The sequence below is a fragment of the Poeciliopsis prolifica genome, unplaced genomic scaffold (assembly GCF_027474105.1).
Source record: "Poeciliopsis prolifica strain line A6 unplaced genomic scaffold, Auburn_PproV2 SCAFFOLD089, whole genome shotgun sequence".
Taxonomy (NCBI): domain Eukaryota; kingdom Metazoa; phylum Chordata; class Actinopteri; order Cyprinodontiformes; family Poeciliidae; genus Poeciliopsis; species Poeciliopsis prolifica.
Window position 1 is genome coordinate 248,393 of NW_026562464.1, and position 27,755 is coordinate 276,147.

Genomic DNA, 27,755 nt, shown 5'->3' on the forward strand with positions numbered 1-27,755 from the left:
TCTGACTAGTTTGTTGTCACTCGACGGCACCTCCCCAAGAACGGCGTTTGCTCACAAAGCAAAAAGGTTGGCAGATGATTGAGTCAACCTGGGCTACACTTCATCCTGCGCCATGTTGACCAACCAGGGAATGTCTGAGCTGAACACCATCAGCTCAGACATCCACCCGTTGGTGGATCACCTGCTGACCGGCAGCGGGGGACCACCTTCCGTCACAAATCAGCACCGGCTGTCTGGGAGGTTGTGAGGGTTTTACACAAACCAGCCAGAGACGTTGAGTAAATTTCAAAAATTACTAATTACTAACACATTACTAAATTTTTTAATTAAGTAAATATTAGAATTGAACTAACTTGCAAAAAAAAAAAAACATTAAAGAAATGATGAAACTAAACTAAAGGATCAAATTTCCCTTCTCCTGGTGAGCAGATGGAATGACCCACTGGGGAAGTTGACAGCCATATATGGGCATCAGCTGGAGATCATCTTTCTAATTCCATCCACAGCTCCAGAGGAAACTGGTAACTCAAACAAAAGAAATTTAGTGCATTTAACAAAAAATACAAAGAACTGACAAATAAAGTTAACTAAATGGGTGCACTGCAAATAGTCAACTAAATTGGTCAGATTAATAAAAACAAATTTAAAGATAAAAATCTAAACTATTCAAACCAATATGTAAAGTAATATTAAGGAAGAACAGAAAATAATTCCCCTTACTGTCTCTGTGTGACAGCAGGGACAGCTGCTGTCACACATCAGTCTGCTCCTCAGAGGGCTTCTCTTCTGAAGTTCAGAAATGACTCTCCTGTTATTGGACTGGTTCCACAATCAGAACTCCTCTTCCATCCCCATCCTCTGGAGGAACTTCTGTCTCCCTCCCTCCTTTACCATCCTCACTAAAACTCCGTCTCCTCTGAGTCTCTTTCAATTCCCAGAAACCACACTTTCTCATAAAAGTGTTTGGCTTCAGTTCAGTCTTGCGATATCAAATATCACCTTGCCAAGTGGGTAACAAAAAACCTAAGACCCTGTGTTGGCTTTCAAGTGTTGGAATGGAGGCATGTCTGACGTCTGTCGGTCTCTATTTATCCTCCCTTTGTATCCACAGCAAACTTTCTGTCAGTATCTCTTTTGTTCATGCATCACTTATGTTTTCAACATGATATCATGTGTGTCATCAAAGTGTTCAGTCTGCAAATTTTCATAATTATTTTGTTTTAGTGTTGAATATTGAAAACCTTCTGATCCTGATTTATATCATTTAAATTTAGCAATATTTAGATTATCATTAGTGCATCAGTAAAAAGTTATATTTGAGGTGCAGGAATAACAGGCCTTATTCATCTGTCAATATTCAATATGTGGTCCCATCAATACAGGTATGCAAAAAATATCTAAAATGAGTGATTCAGGAATTTAGGGATAATTTGGTAAAGTCTTTTTTATTATTGTTATCATTACCGATTAGCTTCCCTTTTCTGCCAAGATTTTTGGGTTTTATCACCTAAAACTACATAATACAGCTTCAAAAGTAAAGATTTCAGTCAAACCCTGTAAAGAAATTCTGTATATGAACAACACTTTTTTTCCCCTTTTCCAATTATTATTATCAGCAACAAATGTGATTAAAACCCCCTGGTGTGTTTTCCTTATCTATGATTTTTTGTTTAGTTTTTAAAAAGTAAACTAATATTGAATTAAATTGCAATACTCATGATTTGAGTCAGCTACAAAATATTTATGAATGCTTGTTAAACAGATTCCATGAAAATACAGTGTTTACACAATATTGAAATGAAAACAGTAAAACTAAATGTCAGGAAAGCAGCTGCAAAGTTTTAATTACTTTAAAGTCTCATAACAGCAACTTGATTCAGCTCAAAACTCCTCATGTAAAACAAGAAATCCCTTTAAGAAAGAAAACACTTTAGTTCCAACAATGAATGACATGAGGCTTCTGCATTTCATCTGAGATGTTCTGAGACAAGATGACATAACATGTTGAATGAAACAGAATGAACATTTTGAAAAAATGTTTAGTTCATTTTTACATCAAACTGCTGTTTTAAAGCTTTTCAAACACCAAAGAAAGCTTCTCTTCTATAATAGGAAAGAAAATCATATCTCAGATCAAGACTCAAAACAAAGCAAAAAAAAAATCATAACAGAAAAAAAGCCATTATTCCCAAAAATGGGGAAAAATTTGGTATTAATATTAATAATTCTTGTCTTTTCATAATTTCATAAGAAATTTTGCTGTGAAAAGTGGCATCTAAAATCCAGGCTCCAGTTCTTCCTTGCAGTAATTAGGAATAAATGTGAAGGACTGAACTTACGCTCAGCTCAAATCTCATTGCTGATTGCCTTTTAAGGAGAATGACAAGTTTTTCTTGTAATGTATTACATATATACAGTTTTTAAACTTATTAAAACTTTATCAATATATGGTCGGCTAGAGGTCGTTCTTTTGATCTTCATCAGACGATCGAGAGTATTTGTAGAGTCTAGATGCTTAGATTTCCTTTTTTGTTGGAAAAGTATTTTGCAAACAGTTTTAACCTGTAAAGTCAAGAAGTGAATCGTTTCCTACTTGTGCAGACATCACCTTCCACTTCGCCCTAAAAACCCTGATCACTTCAGAGATTTTTAGTGGGGTTCTGCTGAGGGGTTATGAGTTGTCAATGCTTTACTCATAGCAGATAATTCACTGAATGTATTCAAAATGATGAAAGAAAATTTGTTTCAGATAATAATAAAGTGGTTGTGTGTGACACGTCTGCATGAAATTACACCTTTAAAATGGTGGAAATGGACTCTGCTTCAAAAAGCAGGAAAACATAAGGAAATATAAGGAAAACTCTATGTCCTCTGTATCACTTACTCCATGATTCAATCTTATCATTTCAAATTAAAACTACTTCAGTTTTATCACAACCTACTAAAGTGATCAGAACCAGAAAAGTAGTGAGACAAGTTCAGCTTCTCATTCCATGTTGATGTGTTCAGGTTATAACCAAGGCATAACCAATATGAATGTTTATTCTATACCTGAACAAACTCTGTCTAGTCACTAGTTGTTTTTAGAAAGTTAATAAGACCATAAGAACATTTTCTGGCTGTAAAGTTCGGATCACAAAGTATTCCTACCCTTTGAACTGCTTTGACTTTTAGAACCATATATTTTATTGGATTTTAGGTGTCATATCGACACAAAGTGAAGCATAAATCTGGAAGAAAAATGATTCCTGTTTTTTATTATTATTATTATTATTATTATTATTATTATTATTAAGAAAAGACAGTTCATGACCTCTAAACACCACCTCAAAAAAAAAACATCTTTCTGTTAGGGCTGTTAGGCATTGATAGATGTAATATTTAACTGTCAAACATCTTCTTCCTGTCAGATTTGTCTTCGATGTTCTTGCGCCAGTCTCCCACATCACGCAGCTGCTTGTCCTAAAAGGAACAAGGAAGAAATTCTTAGTTTTTGTAGTTGAAAGAGGCCAAAACTAAATCGAAACAATTTCTATCGAAGGGCAACATTTGATGGATCTGACCAGAAAAATAAAGACGAACATTGTTTTGCTTGTCATTCTAAGTTTAGAATTTAGTTAGTTTTCAAAGTTTGTCCATGCTGAACAGCTCACCTCCTCTTTGACCTCCTTCTTGACCTGCTTCAGGTTGGCCCTCAGGTCCATGTTGACCGTGTGTTTGGAGCCCAGCAGAGCCTTCAGCATGGCGTCGGCGGACATACGCACCTTCTTCAGTCGTGGTCTTTTGAACTTTCCTCTGAGATCCACGATCTTGATGTTTAGGTCCCTGACCTGTAGAACGGACAGAACGGTTGAATTAAAGTCATCAATCAAAACTTTGTGATCTGAAGATGAGAAAATGGTTATGTTGAGATCTGTCACGAGTGGAGCTGGAAATCATTTACAATTGTGTTTAAAAGTTTATAAAGTGCAAGCAAAGAAAATCAGGGACTGAAGCATCTTTCCAGAGCACAGCTTCTCAGACCTCCATCGTCTCAGCTTAGTCTCACTGATCTAGTGAGATTTCCTGACATTCCTAAGGCTGCTCTGGAACAGTCTCTCAGTCGTATGACCCAAAGTCTCTTCCCAGTACAGCAGGTCAGAAAACATCTTTGACATTTATAGAAAAACCTCATGCTGAGCTGGGTTGGGTTCCTGAACAAGTTTGGTACCACTTGTATTCATGTGTAGTGGAGTAAATTTCTCTTAGTTGCTACTGAGTATGGGAGACCATAAATGCAAGAAAATTGCTTGGATTTTAAATTGATGGCGTGCAGCAATAGCGGTTTGTATGGAGCCCCCTAGGGGCCATGAGGAAAGTTTTTTTTTGCGTTCCCTCACAAAAGGTTTTGCGTTCCCTCGCAATACTGCACTGATCAGTTACGCAGCATAATTGAATACTGTAAACCTTTCTTACGGTGGCCGCCATGCTTTCTGCTTTAATTTAAGGTTATGTGAGTTTTTTCCATGAATATGAACATCTCGTTGTGAAATATCTGAAGTTTTATATCTTTTTCTTCAGGACAAAAAGGCACTAAAGACCTATGATATAAACAGAAACGTTCCATAAGAAGGGAAGAAATAAAAATAAATCCTAATATGAACTATTTCTCAGTTATTATTGTGGGGTAATAAATCATCTGTAATAAAATTACAGTAAAACTATTAGAATTACAATAAGACTACTGTAAAAAAAATTACAGTAAGCTTACTGTAAAGTTATTGTAATTTCTTTACCGTAAAAATGACAGTAACTGGCTGGCAACCCTGCTGCCTGTAAGTTCTCTGTTGTATAAAGTACTGAAATCTCAGAGTCAAGTAAAAGTATCTGTACCTCTCCAAAATATGACTTTGGTCAAAGTAAATGTCATTGAAATGTTACTTGAGTTAAAGTATTAAAGTATCTGAAACATCTTGTACTTAAGTATGGAAATTACTGTAAAATGGATGAACTCAAGTAATGTAATGAAAAGTACAAGTAAAAAGTAAAACAAAGCAAATGCAGTTTGAATGACATTTTTTATATTTTGGTAAACTTGTCAAATACACTTAAAATAATGTAAAGAACCAAGTGCAGGCAAAATGAAACCTGCTAATAGATAAACCTGCAGCATCATTTAGTTAAGAAAATTAGGTGCTTTACCTACAAGGTTAACTTAACCTACTTTACAACTGAACCAGCTTCTTAGTAAACCCTCCAGGACAGAAAATACAAAGTTTTTGTAAGCCTTAAGTTTTCCCTTTCAGTAAGGTCAGTGCTGAAAATGAGAAAAATAAATAGTCAGTACAGAAAATGCGGAAAACATGAAGAAAAAAAGCCGTTACGATTCCTCTACTTCACACACTATAGGTGCACACAACTGGTCATTATGCAAAAGAAAAAAAGAATTGGGAGGGAAATGCAGCTTATTTGGCATCTGAAGAGGGAGAGCTTTTTGTTAACGTGGTGTTTAAGCGAAACAGGTGCATCGTATTGGTGGTGATGAACAAACCCAGGTGAGTCGGCTATCGACTTTGTTGCAGTCAATCAGTAGGTTTGGTCAAAACACTTTTCTCTCTCTCACTTTTTGTAACTGTGACATGTTGTTCTCTTATGACTTGGGCAACCCACAAAAAAAAAAAGACTTCCCAAGGCCGGAGATCACTTCAGTGAATTTTATTATCTATTCAGTGAACAAAGATGCCACTTTGGTGCAAAGTATATACAAAAGACCTTGGATCCATGGCAGGTTAAAATCAACACAGCAGTACTTTAGTTCAGCGTGTATCACCTCCAGTGTGAGTTCTGCAGAGTCTAGCTTCAGTCTGTTGAACAGAGCGCTGCTTTTAAAGCCATAGAATGCCACAGGCTCCACCCACAGAAAGCCACAGGCTCCACCCACAGAAAGCCACAGGCTCCACCCACAAAAAGCCACAGGCTCCACCCACAGAAAGCCACAGGCTCCACCCACAGACAGCCACAGGCTCCACCCAAGAAAGTCACAGGCTCCACCCACAGAAAGCCACAGGCTCCACCCACAGAACGCCACAGGCTCCACCCAAGAAAGTCAAATCAAGAAAACAAAGCAAAAACTAAGAAATTACTCCTAACTCAAATCAATTCTTAAAGTATACAAAATAATTAATAAGAGAAAAAAATAAATAAACTTGTAATCCAAAAAATACAATCATCAATTTAACAGCCAACACTCAGTACGTTCTGATGACGTCACCACATCACACAACTCTCTCCCTGTGCGTCACAATCCGGAAACAAGCCAATTGAAAATGAAGCCGGGAAAATATTTGAAAATAACAGATAAGGATTAATGTTAACTGAAGCAGGAACACCGCGTGTGACCCACGATGAACTGTGTCAGTTTAAGCTGTGTGTGTGTGTGTGTGTGTGTGTGTGTGTATGTGTGTGTTAACTCTTTAATTAGATCCTAAGTCGTGACGGCTCCTCCATCACAGTAACCAGTAACTAAACCACACATTGAAAATGGATCAGAGTAAAAGTTTGCAATTAAGTTCTGAAATATAGTGAAGTAAATGTGAAAGTTATCAAATATGTTCATACTCGAGGAAAGTATGAAGTACTCCAAAATATACTAAAGTAGTGAAGTATTTTTACTTTATTACTATACAACACTGTGTAAGTTACTGTCAATTCTACAGTGACTTTTTTTAAGATGTAGGTATACAAAAAATAAATTGGTATTGACATTATAAGTCAAATAAGCCTTATTATGTTGTGCATCCCTAGAAAGAATCGTTTTTTCACATCCAACAATCTCGTCCAATGTATAAACAATCTCACCTGTACAATTCTCTGAAAATATGATTCAAGTTAATATTGAAATAAAAAGGTTTAACTAGTTCAAAATGTTTTAATTACACCACAGGCAGGTATCAATTTAGTGTTAGAGTTCTGCTTAGATTCTCTTTCCTTTGGTTTTAAATCCAGGTAAACTAATTCATAAATCACAATTACTCCATCCATCCATTTTCTGATCATCCTTCTCCCTAACGGGGTCAGGAGGTGTTGGTGTCTCTCCAGCTGCGTTCCGGGCGAGAGGCGGGGTTCACCCTGGACAGGTCACCAGTCTGTCGCAGGACAACACAGAGACAAACAAGACAAACAACCAGGCACACACACACACACACACACACACACACACACCACACACACACACACACACACACACACACACCTAGGGAGAATCTGGGAAGGCCAATTAACCTGACAGTCATGTTTTTGGACTGTGGGAGGAAGCCGGAGAACCCGGAGAGAACCCAGCATGCACAGGAGAACATGCAAACTCCGTGCAGAAAGACCCCGGGCCGGGAATCGAACCCAGGACCTTCTTACTGCAAGGCAACAGTGCTACCAACTGCACCACTGTGCAGCCCTCACAATTACTCATTCATATTTTTCAGTAACATTTTCAATAACCATAGCTTCAAGTTAATATTCAATCTAATGTAAATGTGTTTTTCAGGGCTTTTGAATATGATCACTGTGAGCAGATTATTGAGAGTGAGTTCAACATGTGACATCACAGCCGGTTTCCCTGCAGACAGAACCAGCAGACTGAGGCGGTTCTGTCTCACCTCATTGAGGACCATGTTCAGCTTGAATTCTGTGCAGTATCTCTCCTCTTCACTGATGTTAATCTGCTGATGAAGTTTCTTGCAAAGTTCCTGGAAAAAAATGTTTTCATGATTTAACAGATTTTTATGAAGAATTTTGTAATCTGAAGGCCCACAAATAAGTCAGAAAATATATATTTATATCCAAGAACATGTCAGGAAAAACGTTTGCCTTCTTTGTGAAGGTATCTCGTTCTAATCCCAGGAGAATATTCTGACGGTTTTCTTCTCACCACTAGTTCTTCCCTGGAATACGGAACATCCAAAGGAGGACATTTCTCCGCCAGAAACGTCTCCCTCTCTTTGGCCTTCACCTGAGATTCAGCCTCCAGCAAATTGTTTGCAACCACAAGCATGCAGCTCTGCAAAAAGAAAAAGACCCTTCAGAAAAAACACCAATGAGTTCAGGCACAAGTATAAATATGTGTCCTTGGATCGAATGTTGTGTCCAACGGTTGATATTTACCAAGTAAAGTTTCATGGCTCACACATATAATTCTGAATATTTGGGCTTACCTTCAGAGTGTGCTTGCGTCTAGCAGACAGTCTTTTTCTGCACACAGAAACAAATTCATTTTATTGGGCAAATAGTAGAAGTGACTATAAAGTTAGATTTGATTTTTAGTTATTATAATGCTTAGAAATGTTCTGTAAAATGATCTAAAATGTTTTAAAAATTTGGCAACACAATGTTTTTCTGAACATAACAGAAACTACATGTTACATGTTCTACTGGCCTAAAAATACAAAACACCAAAAAATGACATTTTACTCACTCAGTGGCCATGTTGGCTGTAGGATCTGGACTCTGTTAAAACAAATGAAAGAAAGCTGAATTCAGGTCTATTTCAGGACTGTGTAACAACGTTAGTTTGAAATCACAAATTTGTGTGTACTTAACATGTACTGATTCTTATACAACCGATAAGAAACATGAACCCTAAGGACAATCTAAGTTACTGAAAGTTGAAGCTACATTCCGTCTTTTTCTGTAATCTCCACTTCTTCATCCTTTGCTCATATTGTTTCTTAAATAAAAAAAAACATTCAGGAAGACTGATCTGTTTCAGCTTTTCTGTTCAACCTTTCTATCAGTTTTGGCACTACAGTATTTAGTTTTCCTCCATTTAAATGGCACTCCTGCTTCATTTTGACTTCTCTAGCGCCACTTACTGGTCAGAATCTAAAGTGCAACAACATCTGAAGTCAACTTTTCTTGAAGTCTTATTCTGAGTTAAAGAAAAGGGTCGTTGTGACTCAATAATTGCATATTTTGTTCTTGCTTTTGTTGTTCACATTATTGCAAAGCAGCTTTTTGTAGCAGCTTTAATCTTACAGATTGAGTCTTACTTTATCTCACCTTTAGTTTTAACATGACCAAGGTCCTAAATCTTGAGAATTGAATCAAAATTTCCCTTAATTGTTTGTTTGTTTTTGTTTTTTTTGTTTTTTTGTCTTGGATTGGATTGCAAATTAATTTGTCATAATAAATTTTTTAATGTGCTTTTTGTGCCATTCTTAAATAAATGCTATTGATCCTATTTGAATTGTGTCTCTTTTTGCAGCAGAATGAACATGTGTCTTTTTTTTATTTGGATTTTCTGGGGGATAATAATTCCAGGTGGCGCTGTTGATCTTTCTTTGCTCAATGCTGCAACCTCACCAGAAACAGTCTGGCATTGTAACAACAGTTCTAGTTGCGGTATTTAAGTTTTATAAAAAAAAAATTTTTTAACATATTTGTTCAAATGTTTGCTTCGTGGTGACAGTAAGGTATGGGACAAAATCTGTGAAAAAAACCGAGCTGTTGTATGTTCTGTTTTGGGAGTTTGTCAGTTCCTGAAACCAAACACAAAAACCTTGTAAAAGCGCATGTGAGGTCAGTGCAACCCTGCTGGTAAAAAGATTGTGGGGTCCAAATGGCCCCGTTTCTATGGGATGGTTAGAGGAAAAACAGATAAATAAAAAATAACCACAGCAAACAGTCAGTCATATTACTTATTTTACACAATTGACCAAAAATGAGATATTTTTAAAAACATTCTTACATTAGAATAGTTTTCCACATTAACACAGAGGCATTAAAAATCATTTGTCCCCTTACAGATCTTGTTTGGTTTTGTCATTTTGAAATATTCAAGTACATTTTTGTCACCTGACAAAAAAGCTATTTTCAAATGATTAATTTCTCAAAATCATAATTATCGAAACTAACCAGACTCTAGGTAAAAACATAATTGCCCTCCTTATAAAGTAATTAATCAAGTCTTTTTTTATTTCCCAAAACAATCACTATAATATAACTTTTATGGCAGCAAGAGGTGGGATAAAAAATCTAGAACAGATGAGAAACAAAGTTAATGCCATATGTTAGTCTGGAAGGGATTTTTGACTCCAGTGTCTCCAACGAAAGACAACAGATGGAGCAGCGGAGAATCCTAACAGCAACACCAGCCAGAAAAAAAGCTCATCTGTGTCTGTCACACTCAGGAGGCGAAATATCCTGAACAGCATCCAAAGTACTGAAGGCCTGACCTGCTGCAGTGACAGCCAGAGCAAACGATTCAACAAAAAGAAAGGGAGGCAAAAACAGCATCCACGTGAAATCCAAAGACAAAACCACAACTGACGAAAAAGAACACAAAAGCTTTTCTTGCATTTCCTGAAAATCACCTTGATGATCAACAAGACTTCAGGAAAATAGTCTTTGCACAGACAAGAAATAAAAGAAGAAAGTGTTTTACATCAAAGTACCAGCAGGCAGGGAGTTCTTTGCTTCTGCCTTGTTGACCAGACCATGAAGTCTGTTCTCTCCCAGTATGTCATGAAGGAGAACGCTCCTCCAGTCGACCTCCAGCTTATGCTCACTAAATGCTTGAGTTGTACAATTCTACAAAACAAACACAGAATGATGGCGGCTGTTGCTTTTTCACTCTGAATCAGGTTAGTTTGGAAATCTTTGTTCTCTAAAAATATTCAACTGTCATTTTTCAAAGACAAGATTGTATTTTGTATTTAGTTGGGTTACTTTGAAATGAAAACATTTCTAGACAGTCTAGAGAGACTTTCTTGTTTCTTGTTTATCTGTACTGATCAAAAACTTCCTCAATCGTGACTTTAATCAGTGTGACGGATGCACAGTCCATCAGTTGAGGGCTTCCATGACCAATCATTACTTGTGACAAATGTAAATCAGCTTTTCATACTTTCCAAGGAAAATTTTCCAATATGATCAGTTCCTCAGTTGACCTCTGATTTTTGATCAAATTCTTTTGCATCTAATCGCTTTCTGCCCTTGTCTCCTCCTCTTCTTACTCCCTTTAGTTTCCAACTCTAATAAAAGCCTTCCAACAGGTATATGAAACAATATTATAATATTATATTATAGGACCAAAAATGGAAATTATAACCCAGAAAAGACTGAATAGTCTTCAGCGACAATATTATTCATCAGAATGTTCAAGCAGGAATGGAACGATTTTGTGTTTCATGTTTTCCGGTCAGACCTGCAGAACAGATAGGAGGACGAGCGTTGGACAGGCAACCAGGGACTAAAGGTCAAACAGGAAGAAAAGGTTTCCCCAGAAGAGGCGGTTTCCCAAGCTCTCCTCTTCAGCGACTTGATATTGTGACAGAGAGAGGAAAGTGTCCGTTTATCAGGGATTGTTTCACCTGCAGGATCATACACAGAACAGGATTCTATATGATGGAAGCTGAGAATGCTAAAGATTTCAGGCCAGAAACTCTGCCAGCCAGGTAAACCTGTTTATGCAGCCTTCCAATGGTCTGATTTAAGTATGAGAAAGTGACTGGTCATTTTGACTACAGTCCTTAGGTCCAGATTGGCAAAAGTGATGGGCAATAAACCAAGAAATTAAATATCCATGAGGCAATGATCAGAATCCAGAGACTTGAAGTGGGAGTTGAAAGCACAGAGGCAAAGACATCATCAGCACAATCAGGAAACAGAAACTAGCACTGGCAGTGGTCAGATCCAGGGTCAAGGTCTCAGGCATGGAATACTTGAAGGCTGTTGAAGGATTGGTCTGTGATGTTAAATCACAGCTCATAATCTCCTCCCATGATCAGACAGTATGGGTACGGTATACATGTTGTGAATTCTTAGAGTCTATGAGTATTTCAGTTATTAACCCTTGTGTCCCAAAATGTGTATTAATTTTGGCTTAACAAACTCTACTGACCTCTGTGTTGGTCAAGCCAAGAGTGTCCCGTTTAAGACAATATCAAACATTATATTACAGACCATTGACAAATGCCCATCCCAGGAGCCAACCTGAACATAACCCTAACCCTAAGCCCCGGTAACGCTCCTGCTAACCGGGGGTTCTGTCAGGTCCTGTCTCAAAAAACAGGACCTGTCCAAAGGGGTTGTTAACGCTATGAGCTGACGACTATGACTAAGCTACCACTTTGGAAGAGCTGCCACACCAAAATATTGTCTAGACATGTGGCATTTGAAAAATTATAGTTAAGTTTTGCTAACTGGAGATGGACCAAAATGTGAAATTTTGACCTTCAGGTCAGTTGTGGCTATGTCTAGTCCTTCAGAACTGCAACTTTTAGATGGATCCCTGCTCCTATACGCCTGAGTAAAAAGGCTGGCTTTTCTCACCAGCAGCACCTGAGCTCTGCAGCCATTCATTTGATCAAGATGTGTTAGAGAAAAGTTACAGGGTAGGAGCTCTGGAGGACTGGAGCGCCCCGATCTAGACTGACATCAGGAGCTGATGTAGGCAACATTGATCAGTATGCAGCAGGAGGGCAGGAATGGCGACGATCACAACACTGTGACTTGTTTTTATTGATTCATTGATACGTCTGTCAGATTCCACTGGTCTGCAGCCAAAAACCTGTCTGGGGTTTTCCACAGTTTCAGGGTCATTTTGATGAATCCAAAAATCACATTGGTTTTGCTCAATCAGGTCAACTTCCTGAACTATGGAGCAACATGAGCATCAAAATGCAAGACTTGTTCTCTCATCTGGATCAGTTTCCTGAAAATCTGATGAAGGAATGATGAGCAGGAGAGATTCCATCAGGACAGAAAAGAGATGGAGAATTTTACACAATGAAGACATAATGTTCAATTCACATGTACTTACCCTTATAGTGATTATTATACAATGTACAGAAGTCCATGTTTGTAGCATTTCATTAATATACTGTTAGAAAAAAAATTATCCTAAAACCTTCTTTGAATGAGAAATATTAATGGAAATAAACCGATAAGATTACAAAAATGTCATCAATTTAGTCAGAAGATCAGATTTCTCTAAATCATATTAGAATAAAAACCTGATTGAGAAAAATGGGGACCATTTTTTAATTCAGCGATGCAAAATAATCCTGTTGAAAAAACATGGACAACTTCCAAAATATCTTTTTTTGTAACCTGATGTAATAAGGGCAATACACTACAATCTGTCCTGTAGCTGGATCAATTAGATTTATATTGTAATAGTTTTTCCCAGCTCTGTTTCAAACATTTTATCAAGACATTGTATTTCAATCAAAATATGAAACCTTATGCATAATGTCAGTGGGTTAAGAAGAAACTAAGACAGTTTCAGATCTCTTGAGGCTGCATAGCTGTTGCCTGAGCTGATTGTAATCCCTATATCTTTAGCAGAGCTGCAGAGTAACATCTATTCCTGGGTCTACAGCTGTTCCCAAAGCTTTCATCAAGTATGAAGAAAAAAACCAGCTCCTCTGTAAAGAAAGGATGTGTGATGACCACAGGCATCTGAAACATATAACTGGCACAGGAGCAAATGTCAGAGGTTCTTGAAGTAGTAACAGGAAGAAAAGAGGCTATGTCTTCCCTACAAGTTCATTTAAGGAAAATCTGGACACAGTAATATCAAAATATGGTCCTGCATCTGCGCAGGACCATATTACTATTTAGTGTTTTCTTAAAGAGGAAGCTTAACTGTGGAAGGAAAACAGGGTTTCACAATCATTTAACTTCATTTTAACAGAAAAGGGGTTCGGTTGACATGGCTTTGTTTAAAGAGACACAACTTCTGTCAACACCATATCAAACCAAGTGTACCTCCAAATACTAACAACCTTCATGGTTTGACAGGAGGATAAAAACTGTTGGATTGATTTTCAACTCAGAGCCTGGCCATGGCATTGGCTTTCAGTGTTCCACATCATCAGACGACACATCGCTGGAGCATCCCACAGGACACACACTTCATCAACAGAGAAGATTGCCCTTTTCTACCTCAAAAAGCAAAATCCTTTCCAAGTCAGAGACAAAATTTCACACTATACCAAAGTAATATCACGCAAAACTTCACCTGTTAACTGCAAAGTTTCTACAATGTAAAGATGTGCTGCCTTAAATAAAGAAACAAAAAGCTGCTGTCAGGTAGCCGACAGAGAGAACAAAGCAACGTCAAGATGAAGAGCAGAGAAAAAAGGTTTTCCATTACCGAGGCAGAGCTGCTGCAGCCAGATGCAGACTGAGTCTCACACTGATAAAGTGTAAAGAAGGTTTATATTGCAATCTCAGAATGCCCTCTAAATCCTCCACTTTCTCTATATGGTGGTGGATTACTGGACAAGCCAATGAGATGACAAGGTCATGAAATACAGTACACTGTCAGTCGCCCCTTCCTCGGCTGCCTGCATTATAAATAACCCGCCCTTTAAGATTGTTGTCCTTTTAACTCGTATCATCAAAACTCATTTCCTTTCAGCTCATTTAATTAATTTTTTGCATACATGCTGACATGCTCGTTACGCATTTATCTTAAGCAAAAAGCAAAGCAAAGGTCTAAAGCGTTGCTTTGTTCTTGTCTTATTACTTCCTTGTTAAAATGATTTCATGAAAACTAAAACTGTGCTTATTTCTGCAGAGCATTTCTATAGCAATGAGGAGAAAAACAAAAGGAAAGTACATCACTTTTAGATATGGAAGAGAAAGACTGAAGTGCTGACTTTTAGATATGGAAGAGAAAGACTGAAGTGCTGACAAAGTCCTAGTCAAAGTGAGGTTTTCATAAGAGTTAAATTAATTTACTCACAGTGGATCTGATTAGCAACAAAACATGAAGCACTAGACAATACAAAGAGTGAGTTAAAAAAAGAGAGCATGGGATGGACACTATGATTACAGGAAACATCTATTGAGATTTAAAGCACAGAGAAATCATGAGGATTAATGGCAAATATACAGTAGGAATGACCAAAAACACAATGTAAGTACAAAGATGAACTGATTACTTATCACAGCAATCTTTGTGAGATCAACATGGAAACAAAATTTAATTCAATTCAAATTTAAAAATATGTTGTCATTCCCATATGAAAATTAAGCGCTATAGCTCATTTGATGACAGTTATTGTAGATGGTGACGGCTGCTGCTGAAGCAGTCTGTATTACAACTAATTCAAAGAAGCAGCTGACTAAAGGAGGTCGCTTTTTATAAAAAAGAGCTGATCAAGGGGATGGTCAGGGTAAGTCAGAGTTTTCTAGATGTTATGTAAAATCTTTCTTTCAATCGTCATCCCAGAATTTTCAAAGTAGTTCCCAGAACCAAAACAGAACACGTACAGAACCAGAATAAAACCAGAACAAAACCAAAACAGAACATGTACAGAACCAGAACAGAACCAGTACATAACCAGAACAAAACCAGAACCAAACCAGAACAGAATCAGTACATAACCAGAACCAAACCAGAACAGAACCAGAACAAAACCAGAACAGAACCAGAACAAAACCAGAACAGAACCAGAACAGAACCAGCCTTCATCACGCTCATAATTCAAAAGTATATCAGCTGTGAAGATCAAAAGTCCCATTGGGTTTATATCTTGTAGTTATAAACACATGGGGTCACTGAGTTACTCACTTTGACATCTTGGTTTCGATTTGCTTTAAAACCCTGAATGATAGAATAATCATAATACATTTTAATAACTGCACATTGTGTTTATAGAAATCAGTCATCTGTTTAGAAAAACAGATGACTGTTGAAATCCTTCTGAGTGTTTTCAGAAAGTAATGCTTCTACAGGAAGAGGAAACCTGACGGAAACAGAACTCAGGCTGAATTTGTCCATATGATTTGGAGCAAGAATTTATGAATCCCTATCACATAAAAGGCCCTGGAACACGCCCACCCACCACCGACCGACTGACCGACCGACTGACCACACTGAGATCAGCAGCAAACAGCTGACACATTCTCTGCTGATGGAAACTCTGTCTAAAAACAGAGGCCAGAATCAGAGTCCAGGCAGAAAGAATGTCATGAACTGACACATCAACTTCTCTAAAGTTGAGAAGTGTATTGATTCCAAAAAACATCCAAAATCATCCAGCACTGAATGTTATTCATCTGAAACTATGATATCTATATCTAGATTATAATATCTACCCTTATAACACATGAGCTTAACTGAAACATGTTTACATTCAATACAAGTCTCCTTTATTGTTTGACCCTCCCATGGCTAAAGAGACGGGATCATTCAGACCCCATGAGGTCCAACTGGGGTCACACTGATCCCACTGGTGAAGAAGGGCCAGCAGCGCATGCACTTCCTGCGTGGGATGAAGAGAGCATCCCTCCCGCCCCCCATCCTTCAGACCTTCTACAGAGGGACCATCGAGAGCCAACTGACCAGCTACATCTCCATCTGGTCTGGGAGCTGCAGGGCCTCTGACTGGAAGTCTCTACAGAGGGTGGTGAGGACAGGGGAGAAGATCACGGGGGCTCTGCTCCCCTGCATCAAGGACATCGCAGAGAGGCGCTGCCTATCTCGCGCTCACCAGATCCTCTCCGACCCCACCCACCCCAACCATGGACTGTTTTCCCCCCTGGCGTCTGGAAGAAGGTTCCGCAGCATCTTGTGCAGAACAACCAGACTACTGAACAGTTTCTTCCCCCGGGCCATCAGACTGCTTAACGCCACATAACACACACAAACACACTCACAAACCAAATCACCCCCCATGGACATGGTCAATACATGCACTTTAGTTTAGTTTTGTTCACAACACTGAACCTGTATTGTATGGCACTTCTATTGTATTTATTTATTTATTGGGTAGTATAAGGTTTTAGCTCTGCTACACTGGTAGCCAAGTAACGACATTTCGTTGTCAAGATTCACCTTGTGTTTTTTTTGTACAATGACAATAAAGGAAGTCTAGTCTAGTCTAGTCTAGTCTAGTCTAGTCTACATGCGCTTTTTAAAGATGTGACCAAAATGCAAACAAGAATTACTCATCTTTCTCAAAACAGAGCGAAAATAATGGCTGGTAATCCAATTTGTGGCTTCATGATGTCAAACATATTGGAATCATTAAATAATCATTTCTGGAAATTAATTTTCTAGTAAACTTCCCACTGGAAATTTATGTCTGACTCTCTCATTCTTTCACCTCAAAGAAAAAAATCTTCATGGTCCTTTAAAGTTCCTGCTCTTGTCTTGAAGGCTCATTTGTCCAACTACAAAGAGATTCATCACCCAGAGATTCATCACCCAGAGATTCATCACCCAGAGATTCATCACCCAGAGATTCATCACCCAGAGATTCATCACCCAGAGATTCATCACCCAGAGATTCATCACCCAGAGATTCATCACGCAGAAGTTCATCAGCAACTCATGCAGGAAGAAAATGTTCATGTTGATGTGCGTCTGGCAGCAGAGGCCATAAAACGTGAGGCTGCAGCAGCTGGGAAGACACCGAGGAGACGGTAACAATTGAGAGACCAAATTTTTTCCATAACCACTCAGGATTTTCACAGTAAGAATGAAAAAAGAAATCTTTTAACATATTACAAATCTAAGCTCAATTTTATCTTGGGGTTTTAAATAGCCTGATTTCAACAACAACAACAACAAAACAAAGTCCACCAAGGTGTACAACAGCATTTTAATGTTAATGTTAATAAAAGTTCATGTTACTTTGGAAAAGTAAGATGAGAAATGCATTGCTTCACATTTTAAAACATCAAATTCATTAAAAACTTTGTGGGCCAATAAGATATCACCTGAGAGAAAAGATTAGCATTGGACTGATTGATGTGCATCATTTACAACATTAAAACACCGTTTGTTTTTTAGAGCGCTTTGCACTTCAACATTTGCTCATTTACCAGGCTTTCACACCCACCAAAGAGAACAGCAAAAAACACATCACTCAAATGTCACATGCACACCTTCCATCCAAATAAAACATCCAGAAATAGACATCGTTTCTGTACAAGATATCAAGAGGTTAAATTCATACAAATTGTGCAAAATGTCACCACATGGCATACAAAACGACGCTGAACGAAGGCACCATACTTCCAATACAACCGCACCCTTCACATGACGATGTGCAGAGAGAGAGATGCCGTTTGATAGGAACCAAATAAAGTATTAGGATTCAAGCAAAATCAAAGTACAAAATACTTTGTTATAGTGTAAGTCTGACATTTAAACAAATAAAAAAAGAGAAAAGAATAAGCTCCAGATATCTACATATAAAAAGATGCATCGTTTTCTGTCCAAACTGGACACAATAAGTCATATTAAAAAAAAAGTAAAAAAAAAAAAAAAGCTTGGGTGAACTCTGCTGCAACGCCATGGGTTTTTTTTTTTGTTATTCCAAACAAATTCTAGTTTTCCTTATTAAATTGCTTGTAACTTATGGCCTTAGCAAGTAATTAATTTAATTATTGGTATATTTTAAAGATTAGGGTCTCAAAAGAAACATCAGCTAGAATGTCACAGTGCTGATACAACAGATGTATTACACTGGCTGAATCCAAAAATCACATTGGTTTTGCTCAATCAGGTCAACTTCCTGAACTATGGAGCAACATGAGCATCAAAATGCAAGACTTGTTCTCTCATCTGGATCAGTTTCCTGAGAATCTGATCAATGAATGATGAGCAGGAGAGATTCCATCAGGACAGAAAAGAGATGGAGAATTTTACACAATGAAGACATAATGTTCAATTCACATGTACTTACCCTTATAGTGATTATTATACAATGTACAGAAGTCCATGTTTATAACACTTAATATGCTCTGTTGGAAAATACATTTTTCTCCTAAAATCTTCTTTTGTTCAGAAATATTAAATGTCATCAATTTAGTCATAAGATCAAATTTCTCTAAATACAGTTTGAATAAAGACCTGATTGACAAGAATTGATGGGATTTTTAGATTCAGTGGTGCAAAAAAGTTCTGTCAAAAAAAAAGAACTTTCAAAAAATACTTTTTAGTAACCCAGTGTACATGCCTACCTTAAAATGACAGAAATCCTTGCAGTTCAGAGCCAGAACACCAATAGATATTGAAAGAATGAAAAAGATATAAACTACCAGATTCTCCACTATTTTTGGAGCAATTATAAAAGCACTTCTTGTCTGCTGCAGCCATAGCTCTCTGTTAAACAAAGATCGTTTTATATATGGATGGTGACATCATCTGGGTCCAAAGTACCTGAAGCCCAATTTTTATGCATGTGGCATACAATATTTTTGATTAAAGAAAACCAAAAATCTAAACTACAAGATGCCAAAGAGATGATGTGTGGCCACTTATTGTTCTGAAACATCAAATAATGACGAGTATTGATTTTCACAGGCTGCTGCAAATATCTTTTCATGCAGATAATAAATGTTGAAAACTGTACATAAAAAAAACTCCAAAGCTAAAATGTGAGGATGATATCTGTGTGAATAAAAAAGTCTGTCTTTAAAAAAACATAAGCTGATATAAAAGCTGCAGGAGGTGCAGCACTATCCAAATTCTCCAATGTTAAGAGAATTTTAGAGCACAAACATTATTGTGGTCTGAAGACAAAGAAATGCAGCATAGGGCAGAGATACACTTATGAAGTTTAAAGTAGGGATGGATTGTTATTGTATTGTTTATTGTAAAAAAAAATGATCAGAAGTTATTTTTATTATTTTCTCCACTGTTTGTTCAAGGGCTCAAACTGATACTTTCTAGTAAATATCTGAAAAATATGCAGTTACTTCATGCAGTTTAATCTTAATCACACTTATGTAATAAGTAAGTGCAGTGGTCTGAAATGGAACTTTGTGTTATTTGGTTGATTTTCTGTTATTTTGTGTTTTAATATGTCAATGTCAAATTTATGTATATAGCACTTTAAAACAGGTATAAAGCTGCACCAAAGTGCTGCACAGGAACGACAGTAACACAAATAGATAAAAACAGAACATCAAAAAATTGCTTCAGTTAAAAGCCAACGAATAAAAATGAGTTTTGAGAAGCGATTTAAAATGATCCAGGCTGCTAGCAGATCTAATCTGAAAAGGCAAATTGTTCCATAAATTCGGAGCAACAGAAAAAGCCTGATCTCCTGAAATTTTAAAAGATCCTGAAGATAAGGGGGAGCTAACCCATTTAAAACTTTATAAGTTAATAAAAGAATCTTAAAATCTATTCGATACATAACAGGTAGCCAGTGTAAATTGACCAGCGTAGGCCTTATATGGTCAAGTTTCCTGGTTCCTGTAAGAAGCCGTGCCGCTGCATTCTGGATCATTTGAAGTCGAATATTCCCATTGATTGGCCTCTTTTTAAACATCATTCCTTCAAGTAATGGAGAGTAAATTTCATTTTACAAAGACTAGCCTAGACTTTCACAGTAGTGGAAATGCAGATATTGATTTGTGTTTTGACTGTCAAGCTTAGTAGATCTACTGGTGCTAAAATATGATTAAAAAATAAATAAATACTAAATTTCAAACCTACATTGCAGACAGAAATAAGAACCACTCTGTCCGTGATTTAGTTAGTGCATCTGCTTTCAAGTTGTAAAATTTAAAGTACAGGTGGCTCTGTGTTGAACAGGTTCTAAAACTACCTTCATCTAATTGTAAGAGGTCAAAACCATAAACCAAACTTCATATGCTCATCATCTCACCCTCTGTTAAAGATAAACTCAAAAACATTTGTGGAAAGGTACATCCCAATAAAAATAAATACAGGAAAAACATTTTTATAAAACTACATCACTTATTTTTCCCATTAAAAGGAAGTGACCAAACAGTAGCAAGTCTAGATTGCTGATTCATTGCCTTAACCTGGTTAGTGCACATTTATACAGCAGTTGGGAATATTGATATAGATTTAAACGCAGGTGAAAAGTAAACATTTTACAATGGAAAATAGCTATCAGCACAGACAGAACAAAACTCAAACAATGCTGCGGATCATGGAGAAAGGAAGTGGCTGCATATGAACTGGTACCGTGACACTCAGAGGACGGGTCAGACCACACATCTTCCATCAGGAGACAAAGACAGGCCCAGCAAAAATAACAGAGTCAATGAGATGCAACATGTGGAATATTTAAAGTTAAGTTTGGAGGCAACTCAAAGTCCAGTGAGATCCAAACCCAGAGACGTCAGGAAGAACAGCTGACTTCCAAACAGAATCATCACTCATGTGGCCTCATGGTGGTCGTCCAGTGTGACTGACTGGGTCATAAATTCTGTCCGACTCTTCACACGCTGTACCTGAAGCATCTTGGATTGAGATTTCAGTTTGTGAGCTAATGTGAGATTCAAACTAGTTGTGTTTCATTTACAAATGTGTGCAAAACTTTCTCAATGCGCCACGAATGTCAGAAAATCACAATTTTGTAATTATGGTGTTTCCATTATGTAAGAAGCACTATTAAAATCACATGTGAATAAGTTTGTTCATGACATAAGTCATTAAAAACCATGCTGTGCCATCATCAGTGGCTCATGACCTGTGATGCAAAAAACATGCTTCTGTTGCAGTTTTGCGAAATAAACCAATTTTGATAAAGCCAAACAAAAAAAAATCCCACAGAATTCTAGCACCGAAACTTTTTAGCTAAAATTGAGAGTATTTTCAAAATTGCCATAATTCCATTATTTATCGAAAAGTGAAATTGCTCAATTGCATGGTCTACGGAAACGCAACTACTGTAAGATTTTATTCCATGCATAACATGAAAACAAAAGCTGGTATGGTCAGTGGTGGTTTCTGATATGAGCAACAGCCCAGGGCGGCAACTTGTGGATGGGTGGCATGAGCTCTCACAGCATCACAGTTCATAAAAAGCTGCATCTCTTTCAAATGTATTGAATCCAAAGCTCTTCTGTGAAATCGACGACTGCAATCTAGAATAAAATTTGTTGTTTCATTGAACCACCTCAAATGTATTTTTCATCCCTGTTCCCACCTGAGGCTGACGTGTGTTTCAAGTGATCTGATCCTGTGTGGACAGGGTTTAAGACGCAGAGGTAACGGTTTTGTTGGAAACACTGTCAGGTGGCCTTGAACTCCTGAATCAGTTAGGCAGTCTGAACACAATCTATCCCTGGACAAATCAATGTCTAACACAATTACATGTCTATCAGAAATGCTGTAAACGCCATTTTTAGTTTTTGTTTCAGGTGTTTTTGGTACTAGCTGATGTTATGTCATTCTCAAATTATTCCTGCAAAATGCAACATTTCTAAATGTGGAATGACCAGTCATCTCTGCACACCCTTATTCTCCCATCCTGATAACGTTGTGAAAGCAGGTCATCAGTTGTTTTACTTCAGCACCATTCCCAGTTGAAATCTTTGCAGGCTGATGCTGTGCTATAAAAAGTGGCACATAATTTGCTCATTTTACTTGTTCTGTTAAAAGTAGAGAGATGAACTTTGTAGATAGTGTTGTTAAAGTCAGTGGTTCCCAACCTGGAGGCCGGGAGGAAGTCATGTACGATCACACATGTATGCAAGGCTTAAAGTTTCAGTTATATTTTCACAAACAAAAATCACGAGAGGTTTAAGATTTGCTGCTATAAGCAATAATAGCATTGCATCACTCAATTACTTGAATTACCCTGACAGGCAAGCAGAAAGTCAACAAAATAGAAAGTTAGAAGCGCTACAAAAAAAAAGCTAGAAGGCTTTTTTATTCTCTAAACTGCCCTCTTGTTTTGGCTTTAATAAAAATAATTTCTTAAAATTGATGTACAAAGAGGAACCAATGGCAAGTCTTTCTTGACACTTTTTAGCAACTCAGTAAAAGGGATGAAATGCATAAATATTTTGTGTCCTCATGTGAAAACAAAGACCAACATGTTAAAAAGTGGATTAGAAACATTATGACTACATGCAACACGTAATGATCTACAATGTAGTTGTATTTTTGAAATTATATATTTGAAAGAGCTAAATCTTTAATACAATTCCTATTAGGGAGAATAATTCAAATGAAAAAAAAACATTTGCCTGCAATTAGAGCATAAAAGATGTAACTTATGTTAGAAATAAGAAGAGTCCAAACAAAATCTGGAACTGTCAAATTTCTTTCTGCTGAGCATCATTCATAGTGATCCCAGCTTCTAACCAAAGTTATCAAGTCGAGCCACTTCAAGGTAAAGGTTTTAACAAGACTGCCACAAAAACAGTTGGGAACCACTGATCCACATCATCAGAACCAGACAGTAAATTACTAACGGGTCAACCACTGGCGTGATGACTTCATCTGAAATCTCTCCTCTTAATGTCTGAAATGAATTCTACATCAGCATAACCTTAGATTTGCTCTGTGAATGTATGACTCCACTTCAGATTATCAGCACAATTCAGCCAAGATCAGTGTCCAAACCTGAGTACTGAGGCATCTGTAGCTAAAGAACAACGTACAAGCCGCCCGCACTGCTTTGACATCAACATTCTCCTGAGTTAGCTCACTGAAAGATTTCACCCTGACGTAGAAAAGCAGAACATTAGCATGATGTAGAACAGAAATAGAAATCCACTGTACGGCAACAGATAAAACACTGTGGAGCCAAGCAGCTGTGGATGCTAGTCATGAACAGAAAGGTCACAATTAGAGATGTACCAGTCCGATGTCAATGTCTGTATCGGTTCTGATGTTTAAAAAGACTGGAACAATGAGGGCGGATCTATTCAGTGTTATTCTATGCTTTATGCCCTGAGCGACGTCATGCTCTGTTGCTTATTATGTTATATTTCAGGGTTTTCCTCAGTGTTTTATCAGCCTGGCGGGCCACCAGGCTTTCCTGACCCGAAAACAGGCTAAGTGTTGTTTGCTTATTTACGGTCGGGTTTTTTCATGTTTGCCTTTTTAAGATTTTATAGTTGTTGTTAAGGTATTAATAATGGATTACTAATGGATAACAATGTGACCTTATGATATTTTCACATTTCCTTCAACTTTAATCATTTTTAACTAAAAAACACAGTAATGCCCTAGCACTCCTGCCACCAGATTTAGCACATTTTCTGGTGAAAATCCTGAATTTATAATACCTAACTGCACTTTCTGAACCATCTGAAAGGATTGTTTTTACATGTTTGACCAAGGTCGTCAACATATTGTTTTTGTCACTTTCGCTTTCTTTATTAATTACTGTATATCAACTGTAATGGTGCATGTTTTGAGCGTCAGGCGTGTCTGGTTTACATTCGGTCTATGTGGAGGCGCGTCGATGGCCAGTCGCGACACGTCTCAAGCGTCTCGCGCGGCGCGATTTGAATCATTTGACCCATCAGGCTCGAGCAATTTTGATGGGTCTGATGCGCCTCCACATAGACTTTGAATGTAAGCCAGATGTGAACGAATTGGCGAAACACTAGGTGTAGAGCAAAATGTTTAGCATTTGTGTTCAAAGTTGTTGTTACCATATCTGTGTCAATGTTTGATAAAGAAACACATGGAAATGATTTCTCTTCACCAAATAAATTAAAAGAAAGTGCAGTAATATCGAGAAGGACAAGCAGAGCTGCCTGTGGTGGTTTCAGTGGAAAATGTACCAACCCAGGAAAGAAAGCAACAGAAGGAGCAGCCAGGCAGACAGGGGGGGTGATAGAGGCCATCATGTCCAGGCCAGCTTGCGGGACAGAGCCTGTTTGAAGCACTCAGGGTCCACCTCCCCGCCGGGCCACAGGGCTCGCTCCAGACTCACTAAAACGTTCTGGTGACACTCCTTGATGTTGACTGGGTACTTGGCTCTCAGCAGCTCATAAGCAGCAATTAGCCTCATGTTCTGCTTCACCATCAGGTACTGGATGATGCACATGGGCGCCAGAGAAAACCCGTCCCGGCAGTGGACCAGCACGCGCTTCCTCTTCTCCATGGAAGCATTTATGCACTCGTTGATATCCTCAAAGCAGCAGTACTTCAGAGCCGGCTGCTCGGCCAGCGTGTCCGGCATGTCTCCCATGTCCACTTTGAGGCGGGACCAGCTGTGCCGAGACCCGCGGGAGCAGGTGCAGGGGATGAGGCTGAGGGAGGGGGCCGGCTCTCCGGGCGCGCTGCTCATGTCGATGATGCTGTCGATGTTGTTGCGACACAGTGTGCGGCCATTGTACGCCGCGTTCAGGTTGCCCACGTAGATGTAGTCCGTCACTCTGGAAATGACTGGCTCAGAGTACTGGAAGTGTTCGGGGCCGCTCCGTTTGGGATCAAGCACATCAGGAGCCCGGGCCCCTGCTGGCCCCGTGGCTGCTCTCCGGCTGTAATTGCGCAGCTTCTTGGAGCCTGAGCGAGATGGTGGGTTGGAGTCAGATTCAGAACTGCTGTTCCATGGAGGGGAGAAGAGAGAGAAGCGGCTGGAAGATTTGCTCTTGCTGAGGGTCTCCACGGGGGGGCTGGGCAGGCCGGGGCTGGGCAGGCCGTGGCCGGGGCCAGACACAGAGGCCGATGCCAACGCACAGAACATGGAGGCTCGCTCCAGGGAACCTGTGCTGCTGGCTGCTCCTGCACTGTGGGCCACCTCCATCTGGAAGAACACACACACCCACAGAGCGAGCATGAACCTCCAGTCAAAACCTTTCATTCCGCTGCCTGCGGTCCTGTGTGGCCATTTCTGAGCGTTGTATTGTAGTATAATGTTATTCCTTCATTAAAACGTACCCGGAGTTAAATTTTAGTTCTTTCACATATGTTTGAGAAATCCTTGAATCTCCCATGGCAACCATTGGGCGATCCTAAACACTTGCCCATACAAAGCTCCACCCATTTATACAAACTCCACCCACTAATACAAAGCTCCACCCATTTATACAAAGCTCCACCCATTTATACAAAGCTCCACCCACTAATACAAAGCTCCACCCATTTATACAAAGCTCCACCCACTAATACAAAGCTCCACCCATTTATACAAAGCTCCACCCACTAATACAAAGCTCCACCCATTTATACAAAGCTCCACCCACTAATACAAAGCTCCACCCATTTATACAAACTCCACCCACTAATACAAAGCTCCACCCATTTATACAAAGCTCCACCCATTTATACAAAGCTCCACCCATTTATACAAAGCTCCACCCACTAATACAAAGCTCCACCCATTTATACAAAGCTCCACCCACTAATACAAAGCTCCACCCATTTATACAAAGCTGCTCCTCTGTAATCGGTGAGCCATGATCAACTGAGTGCAAGAAATAAAGGACTGAAATATTTCACTCTGTGTGATGAACCTATATGAAGTTTTACTTTCTAAAATGAGTGACTAAAAATATTGAACTTTTCACAACAGTCTATTTTTTTTAGATATTCCCATAAAATAAAATAAAAAATATAAAAATAGACTGACATATTAGCAAAATCCTCATGAGAATTACAATTTTACTGTTAATAATTTTTTTGTTTTGTCCAGATTTAAACCAAACTAGCTTTGTTTTTTTGTCTGTACCTGAGATTTGAGGTTGTTCTTCCACTCCTGAGTCTCCAGAGCCTTGAAGCGGCCGCTGCTGTCGGAGGAGACTGATGCACACAGAGGTCGATGAGCTCTGAGAGGGAGCTGGGGAGTGAGGGCCACGGGGACATGCCTGGCGTTAGTGTGTTCACTCCTACTCATGGCTCGATCAGGACAAGAACCTGCAATACACAAAACATACATGTCAGCCAGTGAGGACAGCTGACCCGAACCCTTACTCGTTAAAATAAAAATGCTGTGCTAGTCAGAAAGCTTAGAAACTAAAGAGAATAATATGAGAAGCAGTTAATTTCCTCACAATAGTCAACTCACCGTTGTAACTTAGTTGTTACAGTTAGCAACTTTTCAGACAAAAAGCATTTGGTATTAGCCAAAATTGGGGTTAGGGTTAGGGTTAGGGTCAGCTGAGCTGCAGCTGGCCTCTCTTCACTGACCAAATGTAAAATGACAATCAGGTTTATCACAAGTCCAAGGAGGACAACAGCTCCAGGTCTGAACAGCATCACACTAATCACTGACCATTAGCTGATATGATGATTTAAAATAAATTCCCTTTTCATTTGTTGGCAATATCAGGAGATATTAGAACTCGTTCAGAAACTTGTGTGAATTCAGGCCGAGCTGAACGTGCAGCTCTGCATCAGGCTCTGAGCTCCAACATGTGCAGCTGGCAGGTCACCTTGCTGCCGGAACCGACTCACAAAGCACAGAGCAGTCAGTCCTCTTACCGATTCTCCCATCGTGTCTGCAAAGCACCTTCGGATTTCGAAGTTCGTGAGCAGTCAGTTCTGTCGTCCTCGGTCCTCGGTGTCCATCTTCCACCTCCCGCAGCCAGAGGAACATCACCGAGGTTCGGTCGGAACGTCATGTTTTCCAGGCCGAGCAGCACTTCAGCTGCATCTCACAAACATCGCTTCAGCCGTTAGCATCGCGGTTCGCTGCTAGCCAAACACACAGCTGGCGCTCTGGGAGTTGGGTCAGTCTCGGTCAGTCTCGGTTGAGGAATTCGGGTTAAAATGAGCGAAAACATGCTGAGCAGTATCGCGGGCTGACGTCATTATGAACAAAACGGTGATTAGGGTCCAGCAGCAGAACGAGGGCAGAATGCGCACCAGCTAGCACCAGCTAGCTGCTGCTAGCTGCTGAGTATGGAAAGTCAATAGGACCAAAAAACATTTGACTTTTCACGCGTAAATAAATTAGGTTTGCGCGCCAGAAAAAAACCCCGCAAAAAACAATGAAGATATAGAAGTCCTGAAAAACGACCTGGAAGCACTTATTTTATTAGTTACTTGTATTTGGATACTTTAAAGTTACTTTTATGCACGATAAAACTAA

General features: G+C 38.8%; 2 protein-coding genes across 2 annotated transcripts; both read right to left on the reverse strand.

The window, feature by feature from the left end:
• Window positions 1–1,819: 1,819 nt before the first annotated feature.
• Window positions 1,820–14,193, reverse strand: LOC129353384 (troponin I, fast skeletal muscle-like). Its single transcript, XM_055022692.1, has 7 exons — window positions 14,132–14,193; window positions 8,447–8,478; window positions 8,187–8,223; window positions 7,904–8,032; window positions 7,632–7,721; window positions 3,654–3,830; window positions 1,820–3,462 (listed from the first exon to the last, which is right to left on the reverse strand). Exons 2-7 carry the CDS (start codon window positions 8,455–8,457, stop codon window positions 3,382–3,384), a joined length of 525 nt encoding a protein of 174 aa, XP_054878667.1. The 5' UTR covers window positions 8,458–8,478; window positions 14,132–14,193; the 3' UTR covers window positions 1,820–3,381.
• Window positions 14,194–17,572: 3,379 nt separating this feature from the next.
• LOC129353398 (uncharacterized) lies at window positions 17,573–27,556 on the reverse strand. The gene is made up of 3 exons (XM_055022714.1): window positions 27,146–27,556; window positions 26,394–26,578; window positions 17,573–25,469 (listed from the first exon to the last, which is right to left on the reverse strand). Exons 1-3 carry the CDS (start codon window positions 27,258–27,260, stop codon window positions 24,564–24,566), a joined length of 1,206 nt encoding a protein of 401 aa, XP_054878689.1. The 5' UTR covers window positions 27,261–27,556; the 3' UTR covers window positions 17,573–24,563.
• Between the last annotated feature and the right edge of the window lie 199 nt (window positions 27,557–27,755).

Excerpts from the sequence above, each read along its gene's own strand:
- LOC129353384 (XM_055022692.1), bottom strand. Across the intron at positions 7,722-7,903 it reads ATTCCAGGGAAGAACTAGTG|GAACTTTGCAAGAAACTTCA; the intron begins GTGAGAAGAAAA and ends ATTTTTTTCCAG. Across the intron at positions 3,831-7,631 it reads TGAACATGGTCCTCAATGAG|GTCAGGGACCTAAACATCAA; the intron begins GTGAGACAGAAC and ends TCCGTTCTACAG.
- LOC129353398 (XM_055022714.1), bottom strand. The coding sequence starts at position 27,260 with ATGTTCCTCTGGCTGCGGGAGGTGGAAGATGGACACCGAGGACCGAGG. Across the intron at positions 26,579-27,145 it reads CAGACACGATGGGAGAATCG|GTTCTTGTCCTGATCGAGCC; the intron begins GTAAGAGGACTG and ends TGTGTATTGCAG. Across the intron at positions 25,470-26,393 it reads AGAACAACCTCAAATCTCAG|ATGGAGGTGGCCCACAGTGC; the intron begins GTACAGACAAAA and ends GTGTTCTTCCAG.